Source organism: Pseudonaja textilis, chromosome 2, assembly GCF_049901715.1.
Source record: "Pseudonaja textilis isolate UNSWEBS1 chromosome 2, rPseTex1.2, whole genome shotgun sequence".
Classification (NCBI taxonomy): domain Eukaryota; kingdom Metazoa; phylum Chordata; class Lepidosauria; order Squamata; family Elapidae; genus Pseudonaja; species Pseudonaja textilis.
In genome coordinates this window covers 101,206,700-101,233,713 of record NC_141991.1, presented here as the reverse complement: position 1 = coordinate 101,233,713, position 27,014 = coordinate 101,206,700, and the positions used below count along the sequence as shown (strand labels likewise).

At 34.6% G+C, this 27,014-nt stretch overlaps 1 protein-coding gene across 1 annotated transcript; it reads right to left on the bottom strand.

Moving 5' to 3' along the window:
* Window positions 1–578: 578 nt before the first annotated feature.
* On the bottom strand, window positions 579–23,145 carry LOC113453030 (cytochrome P450 2C4-like). The gene is made up of 9 exons (XM_087924741.1): window positions 22,885–23,145; window positions 14,843–15,005; window positions 12,950–13,099; window positions 6,148–6,308; window positions 5,279–5,455; window positions 4,354–4,495; window positions 2,130–2,317; window positions 1,720–1,861; window positions 579–1,593 (listed from the first exon to the last, which is right to left on the bottom strand). The coding sequence occupies exons 1-9, from the start codon at window positions 23,056–23,058 to the stop codon at window positions 1,403–1,405; spliced, it is 1,488 nt and encodes a 495-aa protein (XP_087780867.1). The 5' UTR covers window positions 23,059–23,145; the 3' UTR covers window positions 579–1,402.
* Between the last annotated feature and the right edge of the window lie 3,869 nt (window positions 23,146–27,014).

Genomic DNA, 27,014 nt, shown 5'->3' with positions numbered 1-27,014 from the left:
AGACCAAGAAACATCCGTTTGATACCCCACTGATGCTGGTATGGCTAAATTAGGGGCATTGGTGTTTTTTCTTTTTGAGCAGATATGCTGATCTCTTTGTTCTGTCCTGAGTCACTGTTTGCATGGTTCTTGAGCTATGTGCCCACCATAATCTGCCCCCTCATGATCTGAGGTAGATACACACACACATAAGCACGCATGCCTGCACACACATATGCACACACACAAAAACACACATTGTTCTGCTCATTGTCATCTGGAACAATCTCAAATGTTTAATTGCTGGCCAGCTCCTCGGATCAACAGAACATTTCATCTTCTTCACCTTCTGTCTCAGAGAATGTAGAAAGGATCACAACAGACCAGTTACTACCTAACCAAAGCAGATGTATGATGGTATGGTGGGTAAACTGAGGGTTCTGAGAGAAGAAGTGGAGACTCTCAAACATTCAATATATGGGCTTCAGGCAGTTGGTCTCTGATTTGAGGACAACCTGCTTTAATTCAAATAATTTGAAACTTTAAAAAGGTAGCAGAAAAGAATAAAGGGAGATCAAAGAATCAAACTGAATTTAAAATATTTTTAAAGGGTATTTGTTTTATTTGGTCACCAAAAAGATTTTGACCATAATCAAATTCCATAATCACAACAAGGACATCCTTGAGGGCATTCTGCATAATATATCTGTGTAAGATTCTTGTAACTGGGTTGTTGATTAATTCCATTTTGTAGGCAGAATCTCCTTGGATCAATTTTATTACTAGTGGACAAAAAAAAGAACAAGAGCCCTTTGAGGAATCCAGTAAATGTGAAACAAAATTTTCTGAGGAATGGCTTCCATTTTGAAATTCTAAGATGTATATTGTGCATTTTGTAAACCTGGAACCAATGATTTCTGAAATTATATGTTCTAATTCTTTATTATCCACAACAATAAAGTTATCTATCAGAGATTAGATATAGCAAATATTATAGTTCAATCATATACAATAGTCTGTCAGTTTTAAAAAGCAACCATTAGATATCATCAGATTTAAACATGACTTGATCTTGCATTTAGCCAAAGTGTACTAATACAAGATCTTCCTTGTTTCCTTCAAATAAAGATTAGTCCACAACATCAATTTGTGATACGTCTAATTGTACGGTTAAATCTCCAGTACAGATTATATATTGAAAGTTTTCTGAATATAGCTTAGAAAAAAAAAACTATTAAGTGTTTCAGAAGTATTGTTAATTGTGCCAAAATATATAATGAGATAAGAGATCAAAGTAGCTTTCTTTGCTATAAAAATTAATATATATCTATTCCGCATCATTGTTAAGATTGCCTTTAAATGTAATAGTCATCCCACATGCTTTATTTCAGTAACTATTAATGTAGGCACCTAATTATTGACCTCAAGTGTCCACTGAACGTTTAGCAGCTCGTATAAGGGGGTATTGGTTATTTTTGAAGTCCGTATACAAAGACATTACATCCATATCTTTGGTGTCCCCAACCAGAGAGAAAGTGAAATTCTGGAGCAGAGCACTGAAGAACAGGAAGAGCTCCATCCTAGCCAGGGCCTCCCCTGGACAGGCCCTCTTCCCTGCAATAGAAATGAAGAAACAGAGGTTATTTAGGAAGTACTTGCTGGAATTGTCTCTGATGAAAGACTAACGTGGATCAGGTAAGCATACGAATTAGTAATACAATCTGTTCCAGAGACCTGTACCTGCTGAGAATGGCATGAAAGCATCCTTTTTCCTGAACTGGCCATTTTCATCCAAAAAATGATTGGGATTGAACTTTTCTGGAGTCTCCCAATGAAGAGGGTCAAAATGTACAGAGGCAAAGACTGGCACAATAGGCATGGACTAGAAGGAGAGAAAGAAACAGATGTCATTAGATCATATTATTTCATATGGAGAAAAAAGTGCCTTTGCTTTCCACATGCCTAAAATAAAGACAGGCAGTGACTAGCCATCTGCTGAACCTTGAAGAATGAGGAGAAAAAAATAGACATTTCTTTCAATACATATTTATCTAAATTACTCTTATTCAAACTACCTTGCATATCAAGGATCTAAGTTGTTCTTTTCTTATTTCTCCAGAGAACCTTCATAAATACTAGTATCATCATACCTTGGGAATGGTGTAACCATGGAACTTTGTCTCACAAGTTGTTGCCCTTGGAAAGGTCTCAAGAGACACTTTCTGATATCGCTGAACTTCATGAACAACAGCATTTGTGAAAGGCATCCTCAATCGGTCTTCCATGCTTGGAGTGCGATTTGTACCCACCACCTCATCAATTTCCTGTTGCACCTTAGCTGTGAGAAGAACAGATCAAGGTGAGATTGACAGACTTTGTCATGCTGAGCACCTGCAGTTATTTGAATAGAAATATGTGTTCCAAAGCACATTCAGGGAAGACCAGAGGTGGTATTCAGCAGATTCTGACCAGTTCTGCAGAACCAGTAGCTGAAATTTTGAGTAGTTCAGAGAATCGACAAAAACCACCTCTGACACCTCTCATCTATTCTCCTCTTCCCGAGTCCCAGCTGATCATCTGGGTCATCTTTTGTGGCCCTGCACAGGAGAACAGAGCTGGAAAACTGGTTAGTGGGGTGGGGAGGAATGGATTTTGCAGTAACCTTCCTCTGCCACATCCACCAAGCTACACCTATCTAGCCACACCACCCAAACCACGTCCACCACAGAACTGGTAGTAAAAAAAAAATTAAATCCCACCACTGGAGAAGACAGTTTTAGTCAGGACAATGGCTCCTCCTCAAAGTCATTTCTCAGGAGAGATCATTTCAACTTTTCTTGTGCAAGATGAGATTCATATTAAGTGCATCTCTCTGTCTTACTAGATATCTTGAGAGACAGTAAGCATAAAGCATTTCTGTCTGGGCTTTCTGAAGATGAGAGTCTCCACCCAAAAATGGGATAAACAGAAGTCAGGAAAAAAGATAGAGCTCTTAAATTAATTTCCTAAATGGTTATTACATGTATATATTACTATTTATGCCAGCAGCAAACAAGCATTAATTCCTCCAAAAAGTATGAGGCCCATTTCCAAAAAGCTAGTAGTTCAATCTATAACTATTCAAGCAATGTTGGGAAGTCTCATAGATAAATTACATTCTGTGACAATCTTTATTATTTTTGATTTATGTCATAATTATATATTCCTGTGGAAAACTACTTTACTATTGTCTGAAGCAGTGTGGTTGAAAATGTTGGAGATGATACCTTGAGTTGGGGAATGTTCTTTTATATAATCACAAAAATGATCCTCAAAAAAAGCTATACTATGCTATTTTCAGTCATTCATACTAGGATTCCTTAAAGCAAGTTTTAAATTAATGTATTTGTTTGATTGGCCTACGGCTGTAGGGGGAAAAAAATGTTGTTACAACATTCAATAACTGTTCCAAAGGTGCTTTTTTCAAGAAGCAACTGGGCTTTCTGGTTTTTCATTGAAGACATTTTGCTTCTCATCCAAGAAGCTTCTTCAGCTCTAACTGGATGGTGGGGAATGGAAGGGTTTATATTCCTTGCAGAGAGCTGGTCCTTTGCATCAGAGGTGGTATTCAACAGGTTCTGACCAGTTTACAGTATCCTTCCCATGCCACGCCCACCAAGCCACATCCACAGAACCGGTGGTGTAAAATTTGAGTCCCACCATTGATTTGCATCCTTTTAGAGAGTCTTTGAGGCCATTGGAGGTTTATCTGTGTCCTCAGGTAGTTTCTATAGTCTGCAATTTTTTCTCAATTCTAGATGAATGGATTTCCAGAAAAATCCAAGCGCCTCAAGGACTCTCTAAAAGGATACAAATGAGCATCTGTCTGCAAGGAAAATAAATCCTTCCATTCCCCACCATCCAGTCTGAGCTGAAGAAGCTTCTTGGATGAGAAGCAAAATGTCTTTAAGGAAAAAACAAGAAAGTCCAGTTGCCTCCTGAAAAAGCATCTTTGGGACAACCATGACCTGGATGACTGAGAATCTCCATAGACATTCAATCCCTTCTAACTCTTCCTGATCTAATCAATATCAATTGACTAGAATTGTCTTCACAAAATCTCAAGATTCGATGAGAAACTCATTTGTTCCAAGTGCATGTTAGGTAGATTGGGAAATTCTATAAGAAGATAGTGGAAAAACACTTCCCAAATGTTCTTAGAAAAAATGCAGAAATCCACCTGCAATGAGTTTACTTTACTCAACACTATCTTTACTTTCTTTTTTCTTTTGAAAAAAACATGTTCTCTTTAAACACCAACTTTATTTTCTTAGCATTAATAGTGGCAGCCCTAGAAGTACCAACACCTTTTTATATTTATGGGCATTTTTATACCTTGAATGTGTGGCAATTTAGCCATTGCTAGAAGGCTGCAGAGCAAAGCTTGGCTTGTGGCTATTGTCCCAGCTGTAAAGAGTCCAAACACTACAATCACAAGATCTTCATGAGTGTAGATACCTTCAGATGAGTTCTGCTCCTAAAAATAAAATGGAGAGACAAAAAGAAGAATAAAAATTCTACTTGGAATTGAAATAAAGTAATTCATGAAACTATTCACAGTGTCTTTTTCAATTAAAGGAAATGTAATTCAACCAGAGTGACTTTAGAATATATAAAAAATGTTTTCAATTCTAAGATATTTTTGGGATCATGATTTCATGCAGAGGAAGAAACAGCTTACCTGTCTGGTCTACCAATCAAATATTTACCACAAGAATTGATACTCCAGTTTTGACTAACGTTGTTGGAGTTGGCCTAAGCAACTCCTAAGCCGTGTATGCTTGGAAAAGAGAATTAAATCTGTTCCATAGAAATTTATTTGTTACAACTGACAGACTAATCCTAATAGAAATTGCTTCTACAAGATGATTCTAGAAAACTCTACTTAATTATCTTTATATCAGATATTGTGATTGTAGATCCCTAAAGAAATACTTTCTAAAATTTAAGTCAGCATGAGAAGAAAATGCTTATGCACATTCATTTTTTGAAGGAGAATTCTACTGTCTTTACATTAACAGAGTTCAATTCTGTTGTTTGACCAAATTTTCAGTATTGGATGGATACCTGTAGCAACAATAGTGCCTGGAACAGTAATCTATGCCAACAAATGCCAATGAATAGATTGTCCAACAGGAAACAAAAATATGGTGGGGAGAATAAATATTTCCATACTTCTTCATAGAAGATGAATTAGTTCCATCTTAGATACATAATGGAGATATTTAAACAATTATGCAGATATGATATCTATACCTACCTTCTCCAGTCTAAGAAGGAAGCAATCGATATAGTCACGCGGGTTCTGGGGATCCAACGTCTTTTTGTGCAAATCCACATTCTCACGGATATAATCACAGAAATTTTCAGCATCAGCAAAAGTGCTTTTGTGTGGCCCAGGAAAGAATTCCACTATTTTTGGAAATGTATTGTATACCTGTTAGAGAGTTCACATTAAATACTATAGCTTATTAGACCATCATGGTAGAGGATTAATGCCCCAAATATTCAGATAGTAGCTTTTATTCCGATATTGTTAGTTGTCAATTTCCAGATGGACCCAAAGCCAAGAAGACAAGAATCACAAGGATTTCAGTATGCTATCTTTAATTCTATTCTCAGGTAAATACAGTGCCTTGGAAACTACAATAGGAATTTATGTAAGGTTAATTAAAGAGGAGTGTCTTTAAAAGGCTTTTCCTCACCTAAGCTGAGTTCCTGGAGGAGATACTTTGTCACGGGATTCTCCCACTGCTTCACTAGCCTTACCCATCTCTTCCAAAAAGGGATAATGGTGAAAATGGTCAAAGACAGAAATTGGCTGTGTGCACAAAGATAGGGCAGCTGTCTAACAATTCCATGATAAGAAGAGATGCATCTGTCCAGAATCTGATGTGGCCCAAAGGGGTTATGAGAGAAGGAAATGGTGGTTCCCTAAGAAATAAGCCCAAGCAGAAGACATTTTGCTAAGAACCAATTTACGCTTGGATGTCTAGATTTGCCTTCTCCTGTTTAGTAGCTCATCAAATCTAATCTGTACATTTCTGACTTGGACATTTATACTCACAAACACACCTGCTAGTTAAAATGGGGTTCATGACAAGAAGAGGATCAGGTGGATTAACATACCAGTCCTGAGAAACTAAGAGAATATCTTAATTGATATTCAATAATCTTCTGGTGTTCTATGAAGGTTTTATCTTTATAATCAAATCGATTGCCAAAGACGACTGCACAGATCACATTACAAACAGCACTTGCAAAAATTCTCCTTGGGTCAAAAGGCTGCCCTGCAAAAAAAAAAACCAAAAAAAACAACAACAACCAACAACAGATATTTATAAGTGGGATCAGTGAATGTGGATCTTTCCTTCCTCAGATCTCACCTCAAAACTGCAATAAAAAGTGATTCAGGTCAGATAAATTTGAAGTATTATTCTTTCCCTCTTTCCTAAGAATGGAATATAAACACAATATTAAAATCCTATTACCACCTTAATCTAGATACAACATAGTGTTTCCATGTTCCACTTTGGAATTGACTAAATATATGTTCAATGATTGACTTTATTACTGGTTCTTCAATTCCTACATCTTCTTCTTCACCATCTGGAAGGACAACATTCAATACAGATGATGTTACCACAGGAAAAAGAACAGGAAAAGGTGACCCTACAGATGATTATGCAAAGAATTCAAAACATACAAGCAAGAACAGAGAATACTGAAAAGAGGAGAGAGAACATTGAACAAAGAACAGGAAAAACTGATGAGAAGGTGGAGAACATTCAACAAATGATGATGAAGTATGATGAGAGACTACAAAAAATTGAAGAAGATAAAGAGATAAGAAGATTGGAGAGATGGATGTCAGATTAACTGTGGTTGAACAAGATAAGACTGGGATGCTGGAATGGAAGATTGACAGATCAGAATTTTATCTTAGATTCCAAAACATAGAGGAAGAAAAGGGACAAAACTTGGCAGAGATAGTGATAGAAATTTTGGCTGAGGCATTGGAAATAACCAAAGAGAAGATGATGGATGGAATAGATGAGGTTTTCTGAGTTTTCACAAGATATGCAATGAGAAATAGTTTGCCAAGAGAAGTTCACATTAGATTCACAAAGAAAGCTATTAAAACGCAAATACTACAGGTGGCAAGAGAGAAAACATTGAAATACAAAGATAAGGAGATTGTAGTTCTGAAACAAGTACCCAGAAGAGTGAGAGAGATGAGAAGAGAGTATCGATTCTTGACTAAAATACCACTCAAAAAAGAGGTGAATTATAGATGGCTGATACCAGAACGCTTAATGTTTACATGGCAGGAACAAAGAGACAGAATTGATTCAATTGAGAAAGCAGAATTATTTTATACAGAATACTTCAGAGGGAAAGAGGAGGAGATGGAAAAAGAAATGTCACTAATCGAATTCCAGGATGACTGTCAAGCAGCAATTGAAAAAGAAGAAGTGCTGTTGGTGGAAAGGTGGAAGTCAGAGAACAATGAGAACCAAGATCTACAAGGGCTGCAAAACCTACTTATAAAGTATACCCATGGAAGAGAAAAAACTGATTACAATGAATATAAATGGACTTAACTCAGCTGTTAAAAGAAGGAAAACTTTCCATAAATTACAGAAATTAAAATTTGATATAATCTGCCTACAAGAAGTACACATTAAAAAGCAACATGAACAAATATTGATACAGCCAAAGCTAGGGAATATATTTGCAGCTTTGATACAATGCAGGAAAAGAGGAGTGGTTTTATATATTAAAGATACTATCCCAGCAAAATTGATTGATACAGATGATGATGGAAAACTCTTAATGGTGGAAATAATGAGGAATAATATGAAAACACTCCTGATAGCAATCTATGCTCCAAATGATAATCAAAAAGAACTTTATAGAAAATTACATACAAAAATAATTGAACTGGATTATCTTAACATTTGTATGATGGGAGATTTTCATGAAATAGTAGACAATAAACTGGACTATACAACACAAAAAACAACAAGGCAAAGTAGACTCTCCCTAAATCCTTTTTTAAACGATAGATGAAATAAATTTAAAAGATGCATGGAGAGAAAAAAATGCTAAGACCAAACAATACACTTTTTATTCAAACAAACATTCATCATGGTCTAGAATAGACATGATATGGATGTCAACAGAATTGATCACTAATCTCCAAGAAATTGACATAGCAACAAGCACTTGGGCAGACCATAACCCAATGACAATTAAATGGAAAGGACAAAGAAGAAGATCCAGATGGACTTTAAATAATACTATATTAAAAGAAAAAGACTTTATACAGAAAATGGAGAAAGAATTGGCTTTTTTCTTCAAAGAAAATAAAAAAGAAGATACAACAATGCAGAATTTATGGGATACAATGAAGGCTTATGCTAGAAGCTTGATAATAGACTATACAAGGAAAGGAAATATTATGAAAAACAAGCCTCTAAGACATTAAAGGATGAGTATAAAAGACTTGAAAAAGAGTTACAGAAATTGCCACAGAAAAAGGACATTAAGTTAAAAATGGATACAATTAAACATAAAATGGGATTAATAGAAAAAGAGGAATTAGCACAGAAAATCAGAGATGCAAAGCAGAATTATTTTGAAGATGCAAATAAACCAGGTAAGATGGTTAGCATATAAACTGAGAAAGGAGAGAGGATCAAGGAAAATATTGCAATTAATAGATGATCAAGGCCAAGCTTATTATGGAAGTAAAGAGAAGAAAAACATTATACAAGACTACTATGGGAAACTATATGAACAAGAGAATATAGACAATGAAAGAGTTAAACAATACCTGCAGAATGCTAATCTACTCCAGATACCTAAAGAGACTGAAATAATGTTAGAAAGTAACATAACAATGATGGAGTTAACCGAAGCACTTAAGAAGCAAAACAATGGAAAGGCACCAGGTCCAGATGGACTTCCAGCGGAATTCTATAAGACACTACAAGAATCGTTGAATCTTCCATTGCTAGAAGTTATGAATGAAGTTATGTCAAAGAAGAGGATACCCAAATCGTGGTCGGAAGCATATATTACACTTGTTCCAAAGGAGGACACTGACCCACAACAAATTAAGAACTATAGACCTATTTCCCTGTTAAACTAAGACTATAAAATCTTTGCTTCAATATTGGCAGAAAGACTTAAAAGATATTTGAACAACTTTATTCATCCTGATCAAAATGGGTTTCTGCCAAAGAGACAAATTAAAGACAACATGAGAACAATTTTAGATACTTTTGAAAATTATGAGGCACATCCCGAAAAAAAATGGCTTTGATATTTTTAGATACACAGAAGGCCTTTGTTAATGTGAACTGGTGATTCATGTTATTACAGTTGGAGCAGATCGGCTGTGGTAAGAAATGTATCCATGCCATAGAAGCTATATATCATAAACAAACAGCAAAGGTAATGATAGAGGGAGAATTGACGGATTCCATTGATATAAGAAAAGTGGCAAGACAAGGCTGCCCATTGTCACCTCTGTTGTTTGTGTTAACTTTGGAAGTGTTAAATAGAAACATTAGAGAAGAAAAAGACATAAAAGGGATGAAAATTAAAAAGGAAGAATTTAAATTGCAAGCATTTGCAGATGACCTGGTTTTCATTTTAGAAGATCCATTAGAAACAGCATTTAAACTAATAGAAAACATAGAGGCATGTGGAAAAGTAGCTGGTTTGAAAATAAATAATGATAAAATGAAGATTTTGACAAAGAATATGTTATTAAGACAAAAGGAAGAATTGGCGGATATTTTGAAAATCCAGGTCACAAATAAGGTTAAGTACTTGGGGATACATTTGACAGCAAGGCGTAGCACACTTAAAGAGAATAACTATATTAAATAACAGATTGCAACAGACTTGGCGAAATGGAAAAATTTTCAGTTATCATTAATAGCGAGACTATCAACAATTAAGATGTATATTTTGCCTAGAATTTAATATCTGTTTCAAACAATTCCAGTTAGGTTAAGGAAAGACTACTTTGAAGATATAATAAAATAGTGCTGAAGTATATATGGCAGGGAAAGAAAGCAATAATAAAATTAAAACTGTTGCAATAAGCTAGAATAAGAGGAGGATTTGGCCTGCCTAATTGAGAGTTATACTATCAAGCTACAAATTTGATGTGGGTTAAGGAATGGATAACACTAAGAAATACTAGATTGTTGACATTAGAAAGACATGATGTGTTGCTGGGATGGCACACTTTCTTATGGTACAAGGGAACTAAAGCACAGGGGTATTTTAGAAGACATTATATACGGGAGGCATTGTTAAATTGGGAGAAGACTAAAAGGCAATGTTATTTGAAAATTGCAGTCTGGCTATTGACTATTGAAGTATTTTCTTATCCTATAATATACAAAAAGGAACAAACAGTTAGATATGGTGAAATATTGAATGAAAAAGGTGAACTTAAATCTATGCAAAAACTAGAAGGACAAGGTATAAAGTTGAATTGGTTTTCATATGCGCAAATACGCTCTAGATATGATGAAGATTCCAAAAAAGAAGGTTTTTCTGATAAACTGACTGACTTAGATACGATTTTGACAGGTACTGATGATAAGGTGATTAAAAAACTGTATGGATATTTATTAGAAATTAAGCTAGAAGAAGAACAGTTAAAAAAACAATGATATCTTGGGAGAAAATTTTTGGATATGGGATTGACTTAGAGAAATGGCAAAAATTGTGGTCTCAAAATTATAAAATGACAATGTCAACAGCATATAAAGAAAACGTGTATAAGATATTTTACAGGTGGCATATTCCCCCAACAAGAATAGCAAGATTGTTCAAGAATAAATCTGAAAAATGTTGGAAATGTCATCAGGCACCTAGTTCATATTATCATATGTGGTGGACATGCGCGGATTGCTAAAAGATATTGGACTAAAATCCACTCTATCCTTGGTTGGAAAAAGGGTCTGTGGACTGTATCGTCAATTGGAAAAAATGACAAAAAAACACATAGACTTGAAACCAGAGATATTTTTATTGGGAATTTTACCTGAAATATACAGTAGGGAATTGAAATATTTGATTATAAATTTATTAACAGTGGCTAGGATTGTATTTGCCAAAAATTGGAAAAATGAGAAAATACCAACACAGGAGGAAGTTATCAAGAAAATAATGAAATGTGCTGAAATGAGTAAATTGATGTTTGAAGTTAGAGAACAAGAAGATAAACAATTTTATAAGATTTGGGATTTGTTTTACCAATGGTTAGAAAATAAAATATAGTAATGAAATATTTAGAACTTTAGAATAAAACTATATAGAATATATAAATATGTATTATATTATAATTATGGGATGGATTTAGGTTGATAATATGATTTACTATAAGATAAATCAATTTAAAAATATGGAATGTCTCACATAATATGAATGAATAATAATATAGGCAAAAGATAGAGTAACAATGATAATAAAGTACTTAGGAATATTTGATTGATAATATGAGAATATATACAGGTAATTGTAAGTGAGGACTATGGAGTAGATGAACAAAACAATTTGTAACCCACCGACACACTTTATGTATGTAAGTGGAAGATGGCTTGATGTTTTTATGTTGTGTTTGTGTATGTTTGTCTAAAAAATAAAAAATAAAATGTTTTTTTAAAAGAAGATTGACTTTATTACCACTAAAATTTCTTTACAAACTCATTGCTGTCTTTTTCAGTCAAGAATTGTGCCTTTCTCTCATGGCTTTTTTTTCCCCACCTTGTCCCTTCCTTTCTTCATCTCCTTGAAGGTAATGCCTCCTTTTTTAACTGAGCTCTCATGACTCATCCTTCCTCCCTCCTTCTTAACTCTTTCTTTTCCTGTTTTCTTTCTATATTTCTTTAAATAACATCCCTTACTAGTCATTCCATTATTTGTCCCTTCCCATTCCAGAGATTTGTCCACTAAATGTTATATTACAAAGGTGTCACAACTCACTAAAGTAATCCTTTTTATGGCTGCTTAATTCAGCCCCACAGTGCCTTTCAGGTTTCCCCCCTCATGCAAACTTCCCCCAAAAGCAAATCATCACCATGGCTTCATTTTTCCATTTAAATTACCCATCTTACCCTTTGTTGGCTCCTCATTTTGCCTGGTGTTTAATATAGCATTATGTTTACGTGAGTTTTAAAGAAACTTTTTGATTCTTTTCCCAGTTTTAACCAAGCACTCTGTTATCTCCATCCTTCTCTCCTGCTAACATTTTTTTAAAAAAGAATTAATACAATACACGTTTTTTCCCTATATCTTTTTGTATCTCTTTCCAGAAGACACATGGCCACAAGGATGGCTTCCAAAGCTACTTCAACTTCCTGAATAAATTCTATATGCAATCCTTTAATTCAAATCCATGTTGTCTTACAGATCTCTGTCCTTCTTGGAGCCTATTCTTATGTGTGTGTTCCTTACCTCCCTTAGTTTACCTGTCTTGTTTATGCTGGTTTCTGAGTTAGCTTGATGTGTCTTATTGCATCCAGGCTAACATTTCACTAATTTGGGGCAAAGTTGTAATTTTATAAAGCCATAATTGCCCCATTAAACAATTTCCTAGGATTTCTGATCTCTCAGTGCTGTAGCCACAGTAAGATTTCAGTCCTTCTCCACAAGCTTGTAATTTTATCAAGCCAAAAGCTGACACTGGATAAAAAAGAGAGAGAAATAGATCTAGTACTTTTCCTTTTGCTACTGAACAATACTGTGAAAATAAAAGGGAGGGAGGACATTCACTGCCTATCTAAGTTTTTCTTTATTACACGCATTTAAGTGCTATGGATTTGAGTTTAGGTTTACAATCTAGTTTTTCTGAAACTTAGTTTAATGCAACAAATCCTTTCCAGATTCTTTTTTTTTAAACCTTTTGTGGTAGCTATTTCCTCCACCAGACAAAGAGCTTCTTCCTGCACCCTCTCAGACATTCTTTTCTTCCCCATCCCAAAATCTCGCAAGGTGGACAGTGTGAACCGTCGCAGCTCCCTCCATTTCTTCTCACCAGTAGTGGTCAGACCTGAAACCAAAGACATGGGATACAGATCACACTGTGATATCAGTTCTCAAATTTTGCAGATGGGGAAAAAACTATACATTACCATTTTTCCACAGCCCACATTTAAAGAAAACAAGCCTTCATGCTTGAATTGCTAATTAGATGAAGTGCAGAGTTTTCATCTATTCATTCTTGTTAAGAGAAGAATGAATGAGGTTGTGGAAATCATGTCACAAGTTACTATAAGTCTGATATGAAGAGGGACAGGTCATGGAAAGATTTCTAGACCAGTCATGGAAAGATTTCTATACTAAGATGCAATTTTCAGTAAGCAGAGAAAAATGGGAGTTGCTTCAGTTCAGATATTTTTGAATAGTAGAGCTTTTGTACACAAAAAAGAAGTCACTTCCAATTGCTCTCTTACTTGGTTGTTTGATTATGCACCATCAAGTCACTGTCAATTATAAGCAACCACATAGATTTTGTCCATTACATCCTCTCTCCCACCTAATTCTTGAGGATTTTGATATAGTTGTCATCATTGTAACTAATTCCATCATCTATCCTCCCTACAACATTTCCCACAATTACAACTCTCTCTAGAGAGCTAGGCCTTTGTACAATCTTTCTGAAATATGATCATTTAACTCTAGTCATCTGTGTTTTGAGTGAAAATTCTGGACTGATTTGTTCAATGGTTTGTTTTCTTGGGTATCCATGATATTCTCAAGAGTTTTCTCTGGAATCTTCTCCAACATCAAATCTTAAAGACATCAATATTAAAAACATCAATATAATTTGTCTGGAACTCACATTGCATATAGGACATTAATACAATTGAGAGAGTCCAGAGATATTTCATGAGAAGAGTCTTCCAATCCTCTACTCACAACAGAATACCTTATGCCACCAGACTTGAAATGTTAGGCTTAGACAACTTAGAATGCCACTGCCTTCGGTCCGACCTAAGCATGGTACATAAAATTATCTATTGCAATGTCCTACCCGTCAATGACTACTTCAGCTTCATGAGCACACAATAGATACAAACTCAGGGTAAACCACACCAAACTCGATTGCAGGAAAGACAACTTCAGCAATAGAGTGGTTAATGCCTGGAATACACTACCTGACTCTGTGGTTTCTTCTCCAAGACCCCAAAATTTTAACCTTAGACTGTCTACTGTTGACCTCACCTGTTTCCTAAGAAGTCTGTAAGGGGCACGGCTAAGCGCATCAACGTGCCTACTGTCCCTGTCCTAATGTTCCCTTTTATTTGTATCCATTCATGTATTAATAATCATCTTTATACTTACATCTGTTATCTAATACATGCTCAACAAATAAATAAATAAAACATAAAAATACATTTTCTCTATCCTGCTTCTTCAAAATCCAATGATTTTGAAGGTACATGAAATTGATATTCAACATTAATCCAGATAGCATAAGCCAAAAAACATCTTCATTGTTAAACCATTTTGTATGTATTGCAAAGGACCAAATTAAACGTCAAATTATTGTTGTTGTTTGCTGTTGTTTTGCATGTAAGCAACAATCTGAGCAGACTTAAGAAGCGACCATTGGAAAGGAAATAGTGAAAAAACATTTTCTTCCTTTTTCAAGAAACATGATCAAATGTACATCTTTACAAGACATTTCAAGTGAAACTTTCACAACTATCAATATTATTAATGGCATTCAGATAATTTGTACAGAAAATTAAAGAAAAACAATAACTAATAAAAATGAAAGAGGATCAACCTTTATTTTGGAACATTCGATTATGTGAAGGCCTTTGAGTTCGCCCACCAAATTCTTCTGAATGATCTACCAAAGCTTCTTTTACCACCTTGTAACCACAAAGAGCAACAAATGGTCGTGATCCATTCCAGACAGTAAAGAGAGGTCCATATTTCACAACAAGCTAAGGGTAGAATTAGATGAAAATCCAGTTAATTAGGTAATAAAGCATTTTTAATGAAATTATTATAAAGTATTTTTGAAATACTTCTTAAATTTGCCAAAACTTCAATAACTTTTAATTCCTACCAATTACGCCAATATGGTTATGATTTAGTACATGGCATAAATCTTCTAGTTGATGAGTGACCAATTATGGTATGTTGGCCTTCATGGGTATCTGTGGACTATAGAACCTAGCTTGGAGAGAATAGTTTGAGCTGCTCCAAATAAAACTGTACTTTGGTTATTCTTCTGATATACTAGCACAAAAGGATCAAAATGCAGAAGTTCTATTTTTACCATTAACAAAAAAAAGTTATGTGTTGCAAAGGTAAAACTAAGCCTGAAAACTATTGATGAGAGCTTATTGATTAAAGCTGGTCAAGTGATTATTTGTTGTGTCAAGGACAGGCCTTGGGACTTCTGGTGAAGATAACCAACTGACAACACACACAGGGAAGGATCATTGTGGCTTCCCGAGAACGGTTTTTCTCTAGAGTGTCACTTTTTCAACTTACCAACAGAAGGAACCTTTAGTTTATATGACTCTCCTGGGTTAAGGAGAGTTCTAGAATCATTGATCCTCCATACAGCAGCGGTCTGCAAGTTAGTTTCAGGAGATGTGCTTCAGAGCATGGCAGCCGGGGGCGGGGCAGGGTTGCAATCATTTTATTTGAAAAGCAGCAATTTTTGGAATGTATTTTTTCAAATGGATAGTAAGTTGTGCCTGTCATTTCTTAATCACTCTTAAGGATTATTAATCTTTATTAAGCTAGAAGAGACTTTCTTTAGCCACATCCTGTTATTCCTTTTTGAAGATCTGTGCCATTTGGGGGGATATTTTTATTGTTAAACAACAAGTAAGAAAGATACTGAAGGCAAGCTAAAATAAGGAAGTGCGGAGTATCTTTTTTTTTTTAACTTTGATGGTGAAATATGAGTAGAAAGCTGTGGTTCTAGATTTCCATTTGTAAATGATTTGTAGCTTGTCTTTTTTTTCTGTGGATAGTTAAAACTGTCTATTTTTTATGAATCCTGATTGGCCAACAAATTTAAGTGATATAAAAAAAACATACTCTTTGACTAAAGAAGTTAAGAAGATGGAGAAAGAAATCATTGGAGATGTATTTGAAAAATTCTTAATAAAACAGACCAGCTATATTCCAAGGATGTCAAAATAAAACTATTTAAACTACTTCAGAGATGCAATTGTGTGTAGAAATCTACTAAACTACGCAAGCAATTTCACAAGTAGCTGACAATGTAAAGGAGCCAATTGCAATTTTGGAATATTAACCTGATACCAATCTTTATTATGATGGTTCCCAACACAATTGAAAGAAGAGTTTCAAGAAAATCTGCAATTTTCAATAGGACAAGTTTGGGACTTTATTGATATTACACAGTTGAGAAATCCTTGAGAAGAAGAAAAGTTTATAATTACTTCATTGACATTTCAGAGAAGAAGAAAAATTTTATTCTATGCAGATAAGCTGGAAGGACATTTTCTGTAATTCTTTTTCAAGTCTTTTATACTCATCTTCCAAGGCTTTAGTGGCTTGCCTTTTCCTGATATTCTTTTTTCTTATGTAATCTATTATCAAACCTCTGGCATATGCCTTCATTGTATCCCAAACATTCTGCATTGAGATATCTTTTTTTTTATTTTCTCTAAAGGAAAAAAGCAGTTCTTTCTCAATCCATTGTATAAAATCTTTTTCCTTTAAGATAGTATTATTTAGCATCCATCTCGATCTTTTTTTTTGTCCCTTCCATTTAATTGTCATTGGTCTGCCCAAGTACTTGTTTCAATATTTGTTTCTTGAATATTAGATATTAATTCTGTTGAGATCCAAATCATATCTAATCTGGACCATGATAAATGTCTATTTGAATAGAAAGTGTATTGTTCTGTTTTAGCATTTCTTTCTCTCCATATATCTTTTAAGGTTAATTCATCTGTCATTTTAAAAAGGGATTTAGGGAGAATCTTTCTATTTTGCTTTGTTGTTGTTGCTATATAGTCCAGTTTATTGTCCACAATTCCATTAAAGTCTCCCATCATAATTACATTGGCATAGTCCAGTCCAGTTATTTTCATGTGTAGTTTTTTATAGAATTCTTCTTGTTTATCGTTCGGAGCATAAATTGCAATCAAGAGTATTTTTATATTGTTGTCCATTATTTCCACCATTAATACTCTTCCATCTTCATCAGTATAAATCAATTTTGCTGGGGTAGCTTCTTTAATGTATAAAACCACTCCTCTTTTCTTACATTGAGTCAAAGAAGTAAATATTTTCCCTAATTTTGGCTGTACTAACAATTGTTCATGTTGTTTTTTAATGTGTACTTCTTGTAAACAAATTATGTCAAACTTTAATTTCCCTAATTTATAAAAATATTTCCTTCTTTTAGCAGCTGAATCAAGTCCATTTATATTTATTGTAATCAGTTTTTTCTCTTCTATGATTATATTTTGTAGTTAGGTTTGACAGCTCTTGTAGATCTTGGTTCACGTTGTTCTTTGATATCCACCTGTCCACCTACTGCGCCTTCTTCTTTTTCAGTCCCCATTTGTTCCTCTTGGAATTCAATTAATGAGACCTCTTTCTCTGTCTCTTCCTCTCTCCTTCCGAAAAATTCTGCATAGAAAAGTTCTGCTTTCTCAATTGAATCAATTCTATGTCTCTGTTCTTGCCATGTAAAAATTAGTCCTTCTGGAATCAGCCATCTATAATTCACCTCCTTTTTTAATAGCATTTTGGTCAAGAATCGATATTCTTTTCTCATCTCTCTCACTCTTCTGGTTATTTGTTTTAAAACTACAATCTCTTTGCCTTTGTATTTCAACGTCTTCTCTCTTACCGCTTGTAATATTTGTGTTTTGATGGATTTTTTGATAAATCTGATGTGAACTTCTCTTGGTAAGTTATTTCTCATCGCATATCTTGTGAAAACTCGGTATACCTTGTCTACTCCATCCATCATCTTTTCCTCTGTTATTTCCAAAGCATCAGCCAAAATTTCTATCATTATCGCAGCCAAATTTTGTCCTTTTTCTTCCTCTATATTTTGAAATCTGAGATAGAATTCTGACATAAAATGGGTTTAATAGAAAAAGAAGAACTGGCACAGAAAATTAGAAATGCTAAACAGAATTATTTTGAAGATGCAAATAAACCAGGTAGATGGCTAGCATATAAATTGAGAAAGGAGAAAGAATCAAGGAAAATATCACAGTTAATAGATGACCAAGGCCAAGTTTGTCATGGTAATAAGGAGAAAAAGGAAATTATTCGAGACTTCTATGGGCAACTATATAAGCAAGAGAATATTGATGAGGAAAAAGTCAAACAGTATTTACAGAATGCTAATTGACCTAAGATATCTAAAGAGACTGAAGAAATGCTAGAAAGCAATATAACAGTGATGGAATTAACTGAAGCACTTCAGTCAACTGAAACAAAATAATGGGAAAGCACCAGGTCCAGATGGGCTTCCGGCAGAATTCCATAAAACACTACAAGAATCATTGAGCATTCCATTGTTAGAAGTTATGAATGAAGCTATGTCAAAGAAGATGATACCTAAAACATGGTCAGAGGCTTTTATTACACTTATTCCAAAAGAAGAGGCTGATCCACTGCAAATTAAGAACTATAGACCTATTTCTTTATTAAATGCAGACTATAAAATCTTTGCTTCAATTTTAGCAGAAAGACTTAAAAAATATTTAAATAATTTCATTCATCCAGACCAAAATGGATTTCTGCCAAAGAGACAAATTAGAGACAATATGAGAGTAATCCTGGATACTTTGGAATACTATGAGGCACATCCTGAAAAGCAAATGGCTTTGATATTCCTAGATGCTCAAACGGCATTTGATAATGTGAACTGGAGATTTATGTTACTACTACTGGAACAGATGGGTTTTGCCAGAAAATTTATTCAAGCAATAGAAGCCATATATCATAAGCAAACGGCAAAGGTAATGATGGAGGGAGAACTTACAGATTTTATTAATACAAGAAAAGGCACAAGACAAGGATGTCCCCTATCTCCTTTGCTATTTGTATTGACCTTGGAAGTGTTGAATAGAAATATTAGAGATGATAAAAGCATAAAAGGAATGGAAATCAAAAAGGAAGAATTCAAATTGCAAGCCTTTGCGGATGACTTAGCCTTTGTTTTGGAAGACCCCTTAGAAACAGCTCCAAAGCTATTGGAAAAGATAGAGACATATGGCGAGGTGGCTGGTCTGAAAATAAATAAAGATAAAACAAAGATCTTGACAAAGAACATGCTACTAAGACAAAGAGAAGAACTGGCAGACCTGTTGAAAATCCAAGTCACGAACAAGCTCAAGTATTTGGGGATATACTTGACATCAAGATGTAGTACATTAAAAGAGAATAATTATATTAAACTTAAACAACAACAGCCTTAGATTTGAAGAAATGGGAAAACTTACAATTGTCATTAATAGGGAGAATTTCAACAATCAAGATGAATATTTTACCCAGAATCTTATATTTGTTTCAAACAATACCAATTAGGCTCGGAAAGGACTATTTTGAAGACTTAAATAAAATTGTGCTGAAGTATATATGGCAAGGTAAGAAAGCGAGAATAAAGCTAAAGCTTTTGCAAGATGCTAGAATTAGAGGAGGTTTTGGCCTGCCTAATTGGGAGTTGTATTACCAAGCTGCAAATTTGATGTGGGTCAAGGAATGGATAACATTAAGAAAGATTAGATAGTTGACATTAGAAGGTCATGATTTGCTGTTGGGTTGGCACACTTTCTTATGGTATAAGGGAACTAAAACACAGAGTTACTTTAGAAGACATTATATACGGGACTCTTTGTGTTTAAACTGGGAGAAGATAAAAAGACAATGTTATTTGAAAATTCCAGTTTGGTTATCGATTATTGAAGCATTTTCCTATCCTATAATTTATAAGAAGGAACAAACAGTTAGATATGGGGAACTATTGGGGTGAACTTAAATCGATACAAAATCTAGAGGAACAAGGTATAAAGATGAATTGGTTTTCATATGCGCAAATACACTCAAGTTATGATGAAGACTCTAAAACAGAGGGATTTTATGATAAACTGACTGATCTAGATAAGATTTTGACAGGTACCGATGAAGAGGTGATTAAAAAATTATATGGTTATTTACTGGGAATTAAGCTAGAGGAAGAACAAGTTAAAGAAACTATGATTGTGGGAAGAATTTTGGATATGAGATTGATTTAGAGAAACGGCAAAAGCTATGGTCGCAAAATTATAAAATGACAATGTCAACAGCTTATAAAGAAAATCTGTATAAGATGTTTTACAGGTGGAACTTTCCCCTGACAAGGATAGCAAGAATGTTCAAGAATAAATCTGAAAAATGCTGGAAATGTCATCAGATACCTGGCTCATATTACCATATGTGGTGGGCTTGTGAGGATGCTAGAAAATATTGGACTAAAATCCGCATGTGGTTGGAAAAAATGACAAAGAAACACGTAGATTTGAAACCGGAGGTTTTTTTATTGGGAATCTTACCAGATACATACAGTAAAGACTTGAAATATCTGATTGTAAATGTATTAACAGCGGCTAGGATTGTATTTGCTAAAAATTGGAAAAATGAGAAAATACCATTGCAGGAAGAAATTATTAAGAAAATATAGGAATGTGCTGAAATGAATAGATTGACATTTGAAATCAGAGAACAAGAGGATAAACAATTTTATAAAATTTGGGACCTTTTTTATCAACGGTTGGATGATAAAATCCAATAATAGAATATTTAGAATGTTAGATAACAAGGAATATCTTTGCTTTTTCTTTGTTACTTGACATCATATCTATAAAGTGTTTTTAGGAAAGATTTGGTATGATTATATGATTTGTTATAGAATAAACTACCTAAATTATAGTTATCTCATAAAGTATGAATGAATAAAATTATAGTCAAATGATTTTCTAATAGTGATACTAGGATATATAAGTTTGGATTGATAATATGAGTTATTATGTAATGTAACTGTAATTGAGACTACAAAATGAATGCACAAAACTGGTGAACAAACCGACACACTGTTTGTATATATGTATGAAGAGAGCTGATATTTTTATGTTTTGTTTGTTTTGTTTGTTTTTAAAAAAATCAATAAAACTGTTTTCAAAAAAAAAAGATAAGCTGGAAGGAGTGATTTAAACTTAATGAGTCTATTTGAATCAGGATGGATTTTTATCCGTTTGATATTTGTAATGGAAAGAAACCTTTAATATAAAGTGGGTTTGAAAATGCATTTTTTCTTTATATATAGTGCTTAACTTATTCCTAAAGATTGTAAAATATTATTGAAAGTGTATTGGAAAGTATCTATGCTAAGAGGCAGTTAAATAAAAAGATGTATTAATTGAAAGAAAAGTTTAGAGTCTTTTAAATGAATGAATACAAAAAGAAAAAAAAATATTCTACAAGGATAACTTGGAAGGACTGATTTAAATTTATTGAGTTAATTGAAGTTAGTTTCTTTTGTATTGGTTTGATCTATGTTATTGAAAGAAAGCTCTAATGCAGCTTGTGCTTTGTGTTTATAAAATCAGTTTGAAAAAAATTTCTTTTATATATAATTTTTGAGAAACATTTAAAGCTTGTGAAATATTACTGAAAGCAAATTTTAAAGCATGTATGTTAAGAGGAAATTTTTAAAAAGATGTATTAGAACTTACTGATTTTACAAACATTTTTTTAAAAAGTTTAATGTTTTAAACTGGATGGAAAAAAGTGCTTTTTTCCTTTTAAGGTTAAAGAATTTGAAAGGATACAATGAATTTTGTTAATGTAGATGCTGATTGTTTGCAAAAATTATTAAATGCAAGCAGACAGAATAACAGAGTTGGAAGGGACCTTGGAGTTCTTCTAGTCCAACCCCCTGGTCAGATAGGAAACCCTCTACTCATGACCCGCAGGACAGATGTCAAATTCACGGCCCACAGGACAGATGGGTCACACCCCCAGTTTAGCAAAGGAGAAAAAAGTTGCAATACATCACAAGACAACAATGTGTAGCTGTAAGTTTGACACCCCTATCCTACACCACTTTAGACAAATGATTGTCGAATCTCTTCTTAAAAAATTCCAGTTTTGGAGCATTCAGAACTTCTGGAGACAAGTTATTCCACTGATTAATTGTTCTATCTATCAGGAAGTTTATCCTTATTTCTTGGTTGCTTCTCTCCTTCATTAGATCCCATCCATTAGATCCCATCCATGCATGGAAGAGAATAATTGATCCATTTGAAGGATGGAAGCAGGAACAAAATGAAGATAAACCATCTCTGGTAACCTAAATGGGCTTCAGGGAACTGGATTTCTATAATACTATAGGAAAGAGTTTGTGTTTCTGCATGTCTTTGTTGGCATTTAATGATCATCTGGATTTTTGCAGCCCAGATGAAGTTTATTAGGACAGTTGTTGTATCTGCATTTCAACAACCTGGAATCAAACAGGGGAGCCAGAGGAAGAGGAGTTTTCAGTGAATTTGATGCTAAATCAAATGAAGCAAATTTGAGGTTCATAGATTTATTTTTCTAAAGTTTTCTTGTTACTTCATATTTTAATGAACTTTGAAACTTCCATTGCGGGTTTATCAGATTGTTACAAGGTGACTTTATATGATCATTCCCATTAAAGATACACATGAGCCCTCAAATAAAATTAGTTGTTTATAGAATAAATCAAACTAATTCAATTAAAGAAGGTATAGGTATCTTTCAAAGTAATCATCAGAAACTTTGACGAAGTACAATAGTTAACTAGCCTACCTTTTCATAATGTAAATACAAAGGTAGCACATCTCGCTGCAAGAGGTTCCCCAAAATAGGCCATGGAGTAGGTCCAGGGGGCAGCTGCCCTTTTTTCTGGTACATTTGGAAAGATGAGTAAAGGATGAAAAGTATACAGAGAAGAAGCAGAACACCTGTCCATGTCAGCTCCATCCTCCTCTGAGTTGTTTTCCTCTTCAAAATTCCCAGAAACTGTTTAAATGAGACAAGATTGCAAGAAGAAGGCTAACTTGAGGCCCAGTCTCATCTAAATAATATACTTTCTCTAATCCTTTTTTAAAAAAAATCAATGTGTTATTTTACTGCTGTCAATGCAGAGTAGTAATTTACTAATATCTCTACCTTTGGACTCTTGGTTCAAATAAGCTCTTGTTTTTGTACATTCATTGCAACAATTTGGAGTACATATAAGTTGGGTTGAAAACATGGACATTTGCCTTTTATATAACTATCGAAGGTAAAAATCCTTTCATAAAAAAATAATAATAACAGAGTTGGAAGGGAACTTAGAGTTCTTCTAGTCCAACCCTCTGCACAAGCAGGAGTCCATATTCCATTTCAAACAAATGGTTGTCCCTCTCGGTTATCTGCTGAAACCTGAGGTATTATCAGGGAGGAAGGCATTGCCAAAGAGGAAGGTCCTGGGGAGGAAGGCATTCCCAATTCCTCCTCCTCATCTTCCGAGTCCTCTTCTTCTAACAATGCAGGCTCAGGAATCACCAATCCAGTGTGATGAGACAGTCCCTCAATTAGTCTTATGCCTTGAACTGCTTCAAAGGTGATTACCAACACCTTGAATTGCGCCTGGAAGCAGACTGGCAGCCAATACAGCTCACAGAGTAGTGATGTTATATGGGGCATTCTTTGGGTCCCAAGAACTGCCTGAGCCATCGCAATCTGCACCAGCTGTAGCTTCCAAATGCTCTTCAAAGGTAGCCCCATATAGAGCACATCACAATAGTCCAGTCATAGGATATCTAGGTCCAGAACAACAGACCCCAGGGATTCCTGTTCCAGGAAAGTCTACAATTGGTGCACAACCCAAAATTGTGCAGTCCTAGCCATGACTGCCACCTGCTCTTTGAGCAGAGTTGCGAGTCCAGGAGAACCCCCCCACACCATGTTGTGAACCAGGGTAGTGCCACCTCATCCATATTCAAAGATGACAAGTCCCTGATTATCAGGGCCTTATGTACCAATGCCAGTTGGTCTCACCAGAATTCAGTCAAAGTCTGTTGTTATCCATACAGGTCCCACGGCCTCCAAGCATTGCAAGAGGGCAGCCACAGTGTCATTTGGGTCACCAGGTGTGGCAATATAGAACTAGGTATTGTCAGAAGACTGCAGACACCTGAACCCATGGTGATAGATGATTTCACGCATATGGATTTGATGGGCTGTCTGCTAACATAAAGCCAGGTCATGGCACACACTTCAAGCTATAGGAGAAGGGACAACCATTTAGTACTTTCCAGAGGTTTAGACTTCAATTCTAAGACTGCATAGTAACCATAGTCAACAATAAGAGACTGTGAGAGTTGAAGTTCAAAAATGGGTTGCACATTAGATTTGTTTCCAACCCCTAATTTACAGTACCAAATTTGCGGTACAAAGACCATGGTTGATGTTCCTATTTTATACAGAGTTCAATAGACTTTGCTGTCCTTCAGCCTGAATTACATGTCAAGGCTTTTCTAAAGATAATGCAGGCCAGGAGAAGATTGATAGTTTTAATGCTAATAAAACCTCCAGAGCATTCATGGAAACAAGTTAACAGGGATAGACAAAGTTCTGAAGGGACTTTTGCTTTCATGAAGGAACATGGAAAGCATCCCTATGAAGTTGCTTCTCAAAACAATGACACCTCCACTCCCCACCCACACCTCTTCTCAAAGTAAAGCAAGACCAGCATTGACCAGTCTGGGGATGTTCTCACACATGAAGAAAGTGATGGGAACTCCTTCTGTGCATTCTTCTTGTGGCTACTGAAACTACAGAATGAAGCTCCAGAAGCAACACGGAGCATCTCATTGAGGCAAATCATATTCCATCTGTTCTGTGATGAAGAATTTGTGCTGATTTCCATTTGTTGAAGCAAAATACAGCAATGTCACATAGGCCTTGAGTGTTTGTTTTTGCAAGCTGTCTATACAATAGTCATAAAATCCAGTCAAGCACAATACACTATAGATTCACTTTAAAATAGCCCATGAAAAATATAACAATATAAAAATTATACTTCTTTGGCTAATACTTTAAGATTGTCTGTTCCTAATTCACAATCACTGCTTATATTTCTACATTTCATAAAACTCCAATCTTTGCATTTAGCCTGAAGCTCAGCCTAAAGACGTGCATGCATTTTTGGTAAACAACTGAGAAACCTATTGTTGCATTTACAGTAACAGTAATAGCCTTGAGGTGTAATTCATGCTGAAGGACAGCAAAGTCTACTGAACTCTGTATAAAATAGGAACATCGACCATGGTCTTTGCACCCCAATAGTGTGAAATCTCAGTAACAATATTGACCACTTGTGGAATGATCACAGTGCACCTACCTTTCAGCAATGTACTTCAGGCTTGTTCTCCACAGTAGTAGCCCAAATAGTTCCTTTTCACATTAACATCTGGTTTTATACTTGCTGCTCTCCCTAATCCCATCCTCTTCCTTTCAACAAATAGCAGCAGGAATACCACCAACCGGAATTTCCTGTTTCAAATATCATAAATGATGCAGTTCAAAAGAGCTCAATTTTTAACTTGCATTTTTTCGCTGCCACAAAAGTTTAGATCTCTCACTGTTAAAATGGTGTATCAGTTATCAAAATGGGTATGGTTACAATGTTACAAGATGCAAAGGAACAAGCAGATTGGGGTTATCTGATTTGAAATTGTGTTTTGCAGCTTGCTATTTGGTTTGGATTAAAGAATAAGCATTGCTGAGAAATAGGCTTTTGGAGTTAGAAGTTCATGACTTGAGATTTGGGCGGTAAAGAAATTTGTGGTCAAGCTTAATACAGATTGTAAAAGCCATTATGTTAGATGTGCCATATTGAGAGTATGTCATAGATGCAGAACCAAGTTGTGCCCAAAACCACCTGTGTGCCTTTCATCTCAGAAAGCATTTTATAGATAAGAAATAAAGGAAGTAACTAGCTTATTGTCAAATACTAGAATTTTGTTGCAAAAGAAAATAAAAGAAAAACTGGTGGTAGAAGGTTATAGTTATCAATGATTTAATTACTAGAAAGATTTAAAGTAACCCAAAATATGGTTTTGAATATTGTAACACTGAATCTGAAATAGAATTCTGTACAAATAATGATGTAATTGCTAATATATTATACATTTTATTGATATTTGAAGCAGAAGAAAAACAAATGAGAATATATGATAAAGTGGGCCAAAATTGTGGTTATAATATACAGATGGAACACTGGGAAAATGTGTGGCTGTAAGGACTGAAATTTACACTATATTACAAACTTAAAGGTAAATCTGTATAAAATGCAGTAGTGTTGGTATATATTACTAGAAAAATTGTCTAGAACATACAAAAGCAGCTCAAATTTATGTTGGATGTGTAAAGAAAACAGAAGAAACATTTTATCATATTTGATGGATAGGTAAAACAGCTAGAAAATCTGGGTTTAAATATAGAAATACCGATTCAGAGGATTTTGAAGATGAATATACAATTAAGACCAGATTTTTTCTTTTAGTATTGATAGACAAACTATTGGGAAAAAAGTATGGAACTTTGATTTTGTGCATGTTAATTGCAACAAAATTATTGTAGGCCCAAAATGGCAAGATTTGGCATCACCATAATGGAAGCATGATTGGTAAAAATGATGAAACTTGCTAACATGGCTGAATTGATTCCTTTGACCAGCGAAAAAACAGTTTTTACATTAATCACCGGAAACCCGCTTGTAGACTTTTTGCATGGAACAGAAACAAAAACAACTGATGATTTATGGTTTTCATAATTAGACAAGATAGAATATAGAAAGAAGAAAATGAGAAATGTCATTTCTATCTTAGTGATAAATATCACTGGGTTTTTTTTTTTGCCAAGAATGATAGTACCATAATCTTAGAATC

Coding starts and splice junctions, on each gene's coding strand:
- LOC113453030 (XM_087924741.1), bottom strand. CDS start 23,058: ATGGAGCTGACATGGACAGGTGTTCTGCTTCTTCTCTGTATACTTTTC. Junction 15,006..22,884: donor TGTATTTACATTATGAAAAG/GTAGGCTAGTTA, acceptor TTCTACCCTTAG/CTTGTTGTGAAATATGGACC. Junction 6,309..12,949: donor GGAAATAGCTACCACAAAAG/GTTTAAAAAAAA, acceptor TTTTTTTTGCAG/GGCAGCCTTTTGACCCAAGG.